The sequence below is a fragment of the Gekko japonicus genome, unplaced genomic scaffold, assembly GCF_001447785.1.
Source record: "Gekko japonicus isolate JY-2015 unplaced genomic scaffold, Gekko_japonicus_V1.1 scaffold1878, whole genome shotgun sequence".
Lineage (NCBI taxonomy): Eukaryota > Metazoa > Chordata > Lepidosauria > Squamata > Gekkonidae > Gekko > Gekko japonicus.
The window spans coordinates 26,021-31,082 of record NW_015168712.1 but is presented as its reverse complement, the minus strand read 5'-3'; the positions used below and the strand labels follow the sequence as shown (position 1 = coordinate 31,082).

General features: G+C 48.4%; 1 protein-coding gene across 1 annotated transcript; it reads left to right on the top strand.

The window, feature by feature from the left end:
- Nucleotides 1–343: 343 nt before the first annotated feature.
- Nucleotides 344–3,226, top strand: EOMES (eomesodermin). The gene is made up of 5 exons (XM_015415556.1): nucleotides 344–494; nucleotides 935–1,056; nucleotides 1,331–1,489; nucleotides 1,849–1,910; nucleotides 2,491–3,226. The coding sequence occupies exons 1-5, from the start codon at nucleotides 344–346 to the stop codon at nucleotides 3,224–3,226; spliced, it is 1,230 nt and encodes a 409-aa protein (XP_015271042.1).
- Nucleotides 3,227–5,062: the final 1,836 nt, after the last annotated feature.

The following is a 5,062-nucleotide window of genomic DNA, read 5'->3' as shown; positions in this document are numbered from 1 at the left end:
CGGCTGCGGAGCGAACCGGGGGCGGGGGCGGGCAGGACTGGGACTGGCGCCCCAAGGGGCCCGGCGCGCTCCCGCCCCAAGTCCGGCGCCCTCCTTCGGCCTCCTCGTCCGGCGCCCTTCGAGGGCGGGGGCCGATGGAGCGGAGCGGTGCCAGCGCTTCTCGCCGCGACTCTAAATATAAAGGCGGCGAGGGGAGCCGCCATCTGCCGCCCGCCCTCCGCCCAGGTGCCAGCCAAGGCCGGCCGGCGCTGCCAAGGCGGGGCGGGGTGGGGGACTTGGCGCGGGCCTGGCTGCTCCTCCATCCCTTCCTCTCCTCTCCTCTCTCCTCCCCCGTCGCAGGCGGATGTTCCCTTTCCTGAGCTTCAACATGACCGGCCTCAACCCCACGGCCCACTACAACGTCTTCGTGGAGGTGGTGCTGGCCGATCCCAACCACTGGCGCTTCCAGGGGGGCAAGTGGGTGACCTGCGGCAAGGCCGACAACAACATGCAAGGCAAGGAGAAGGGCGGGGTGGATGCCATGCCTGGCTTCGGGCTGCTGGGGCCCCTGGCCTGAATCTGGAGGCCACCGGGGCCCTCCTCACCACAGAGGAAGACGCAAGGCCAGTCTGCACTCGGGGGTCGCTTCCTTGGAGCCCAGCGCAGCCTTTCAGCAAGCCTTTTGCTACATGGTTTAGGAAACCCCAGACTAGTTGGGGGGGGGGGAATGGGATTGTATTTGTGGTGGGTCCAGGAGGGAGAGCCCTCCTTGTTTGACAGGGCCAAGAACAGGTAAAAAGTTGGCCTTGGGAGAGGCCCTGCATGCCTGGCGACAATAGTGAATATTGGTTTGGCCCCAGACTAGTTTCTGCATTTCCATGCTGGCCTTCTGCCTGAGTCGTCTCTCTCTGCTGCGTATATGGAAGAAACTTCTAATTCTCCCCTCCCCTTACAGGCAACAAGGTTTATGTACACCCTGAATCTCCGAACACTGGAGCCCACTGGATGAGACAGGAGATCTCCTTTGGGAAACTGAAACTGACCAATAACAAGGGGGCCAATAATAACAACACCCAGGTAAAATAGTGCTCTTAGGTTGGTTTTGAAGACTTCCTTGGCTGAGCTTACAACAGAGAGAGAATGTGTGTGCTCAAATCAAAAGGATTTTGGAGCGTGGTTCTGAAATAAGCTGAAATAAGACATTGTCTCTCAGTACTGTCTCTCTTTTTAAGGTCATAAAGTGGGATTGGGGACAATGTTGGAGGCTTCTGGAGCAATAGACACTTCTACATTCCCCCGTCTGACATGGCGGCTGAATACAAAACGGGGTTTCTCTTTTCTGTTATTCCAGATGATCGTGCTGCAGTCACTGCACAAGTATCAGCCGCGGCTCCACATTGTAGAGGTGACAGAAGACGGTGTTGAAGATATAAACGACTCTTCTAAGACTCAGACATTTAATTTTCCTGAAACACAATTCATCGCTGTTACTGCCTATCAGAACACTGATGTAAGATTGAAACCTAGTTTTGTGTGTGTGTGGAACATGTTGTGTTTTCAAGTCCATTGAAGTAATTGGGTTTAGAAGGGCGTATCCCTGTTTAGGATTGCAAAGTAAGACCCGTAAATCTTCCCTGCTGTCACAGTATTTACAAATTATACAAGAACAATTAAGCCTTTATCTAGTTATGTCAAATTGGAAACTGCTTATTTTCACTAGTCGGTCTGAGTGAAGGCAAATGTATTTTGTAATAGAATTCAGCCATCGAAAGGTAATTTTCTAAAGCAGGGGTCTTCTCTTTTGCTCATACCTTTTTTTAATGAACTGTAAGAAATCAAAATCACTTTTGTTCTTATGTTATTTTCCAGATCACACAGCTTAAAATCGACCATAATCCTTTTGCAAAAGGTTTCCGGGACAACTATGATTCGTAAGTAGCAGTATTTGATTTGAAAGACTTTTGAATAAAATACTATTTGTTACTGGCAATTTTCTTTAGCGTTTCATACCCAAAACCAAATCCTGTTGCCTACAGAAACTTGCTTCAGTGAAACTAGCTGTATACCCAGGTGAAACCGGATTTTGGATACTGAACTGTTCAAGCTCACAACATAACTAAATGGCGTAGATATAATTGTCTGGGTTAACTGAGGAAGTAGCACAGCATAAAATCTTACTGTAGTTCATTAGTCAATTTTCAGGAAGACTGCAGCATGCAAAGCAGTCAAAATGTATATATCTAATTTATATATAATTTACACACACACAAGGTGGAGTGTTTCTAAAAGTGAGCTGTAGATCCTTTTGATAAAATAAACACAACGTTGGGGGTAGAGATCAGTGTGCGATAAGACTCCAGACTGGTTTGGTATTACTTTTTGACATTTAAAAAATAAATAAATCAGTCTGACCTTCTCTGTTTCCGGCTCGATTCAAGCTCCTTGCATATTACTGCCAGTTTCTTAAATGGTCGAGAACATTCTCTTAGCATTTTTCTTTTGTGTTTGTAGCATGTACACAGCCTCAGAAAATGACAGATTAACTCCATCTCCCACGGATTCTCCTAGATCCCACCAGATCGTCCCAGGAGCCCGGTACAGCGTACAACCCTTCTTCCAGGAACAATTTGTCAACAACTTGCCACCTGCTAGATTTTATAACGGGGAAAGAACTGTGCCCCAGACAAATGGCCTCCTCTCTCCTCAACAGAACGAAGAAGTGACCAATCCCCCCCAGAGGTGGTTTGTCACTCCCGTCCAGCAGCCCGGAGCCAACAAGCTGGACATGAACTCTTATGAGACCGACTACTCTGCTAGCACTCTACTTCCTTATGGCATAAAATCCCTCCCTCTCCAGACATCCCACGCCTTGGGCTACTATCCTGATCCAGCTTTCTCCTCCATGGCGGGATGGGGAAGCAGAGGCTCTTACCAGACGAAAATGTCTACTGGCTTACCTTGGACCTCCAGGACAAGTCCTCCAGGTTTCTCTGAAGACCTGCTCTCTAAGGAGAAAGTGAAAGAAGAAATGGGGTCATCCTGGATAGAGACGCCGCCGTCCATAAAGTCTCTAGATTCGAACGATTCAGGAGTCTACACCAGTGCGTGTAAAAGGAGACGACTCTCCCCCAGCACCTCAAGCAACGAAAATTCTCCAACAATGAAGTGTGAGGACATTAATACAGAGGACTTTGGCAAAGACTCTTCGAAAGGCATGGGTTATTATGCTTTCTACACCAGCTCTTAAGAGCGTTGGGGGTCCTGGTTTCCTGTTAAAATGTGACTAGCTATATCTATATATTATTATTTTTCCGTGGTGGTATCAAGATCTTTTGCATAAATGTTGCCAAAGGAACTTTATTTTCCACCTTTAAAACGTTTTTGTGCAATTCTATAGAAGGTGCCAAAGCTTTTGACTGACCTTTTTGCAGGTAAAAATGGGAAGCAACCGGGTAGCCCTCAAAACCATTTGGGTCTCTCCTTCTCGAGGGTACTGGGTAGTCCATAAGCACAATGTTGACTTTGTTGGCGGGGGTGGGGGTGGGGAGAGATTAACGAAGGGTGGTTTTTGACTAGCTGGTTTAAGTGCTGTGCACCGCCAGGAATTTTTTTTAAAAGAGTTTCCCCGAGTGAAGGAGGAACAGATGTATTGTGCTGATGACTACCCAAATATTATATTGTCGCTGCATGCAGCTCAGTAGCTGAGAACGGAGAGTTCTACCAGTCTTGCACAAAGTATGCAAGGTCTGGGTTTCTGGTCTGACGGCTTAAGCTTGCTTGATTGTTCCATGGGAGACTTAAATGTCTTGGCAGAAAAGTTATGGCAGTGAAGGAATCTTACAAAGGTTTCAAAAAGTACGATATTTAAGTGTACAGCTGTGTGTTGTCCAGGTCCACCGTAGAATGACAACCTTCTGTATATAGTCTTAGTCATGATCGTGCTGTTGGGTGTCTGAAGCGGGTTCAAATCCTTCATTTCAACCATTTTTTAAAAATCTTGACAGTGGATGCTGAGAGCACATCGAGATATCTATTTATTGGTAGTGGTGAACACAGGTTTTTTTTTCAGCGATCCTGTTCTAAAATGACAGTGTTTGTAACTCCTGTTGCTCAGTATGTAAATAATCTTGCAGATGCTAAGAGCTAGCAAAAGATTTTCTAAAAAGGAAAAAAAAGCATTAGTTTATTTTGGGGTGGGGCTATCCTCTCTGTACATACTTTTTAATAAATGTGGTGCCATGGTAGGAGCTTTTTCTTTGCTTTTGTCTCTGGAATGGGTTGCGGCAGGGAGGAAATCTCTAATCGTTCATTGAAATTTTTTTTGTTTCGATGTTATATCGTTCCACTAATCTAGCCCTCTCCCCATGCCAAGAGGGGAGCTCTTTCTTTGCAAGGACTGGTTCAAGGATGGGTTGAGTGTCAGTGGGCTGGTGGGCCCTCCCTGGATTTGCCATGCGTGCTGGGGGGGGGGGGGGGCTCTTCACTTTCTGCCCTCTCTCCATTGCCCCCTCTCCTTCATGTTTGAAAACGAAAGCCTGTGAACCAGCTGGCTTGGGACGGAGCAGGCGTGTTGATTTTACCCCCTGAAACAGGCCCGCAGCCAGGAATTCTTAATTTTGGGGGGCATTTTAATTTCTCCGAGGGCACTGGCTAATTTAATTAAGTGTAATTAATTCCCCCCAAATCGAGGCTGCAAAGTTTCAAGTGTGCTTATTTCCTTGGCTTGTTTTCTTTTTGCTTTTGCTGCTTGGGAGCGAGAAGGCGACTGGTGCTCAAGGTCTCCCAGGATCATTCCTTCCCCTGACCTCCCCCTGGCAGGAGGCTGCCGCCAGCCAGCCCCCCCCGCCCCCCCCCCCCCGCCCCTGGGAGCGAGAAGGCGACTGGTGCTCAAGGTATCCCAGGATCATTCCTTCCCCTGACCTCCCCCTGGCAGGAGGCTGCCGCCAGCCATCCCCACGCCCCCCCCCCCCCGGAGCTTTTATAGGGCCTGCCCCTCCTGCCTAGTAAATAGGAGAGATGCGGCCTCGATCCACCCCGAGGAACTGAAGACGGAGACATCCCCCTCGGCCTTGAGTCTTTCGTC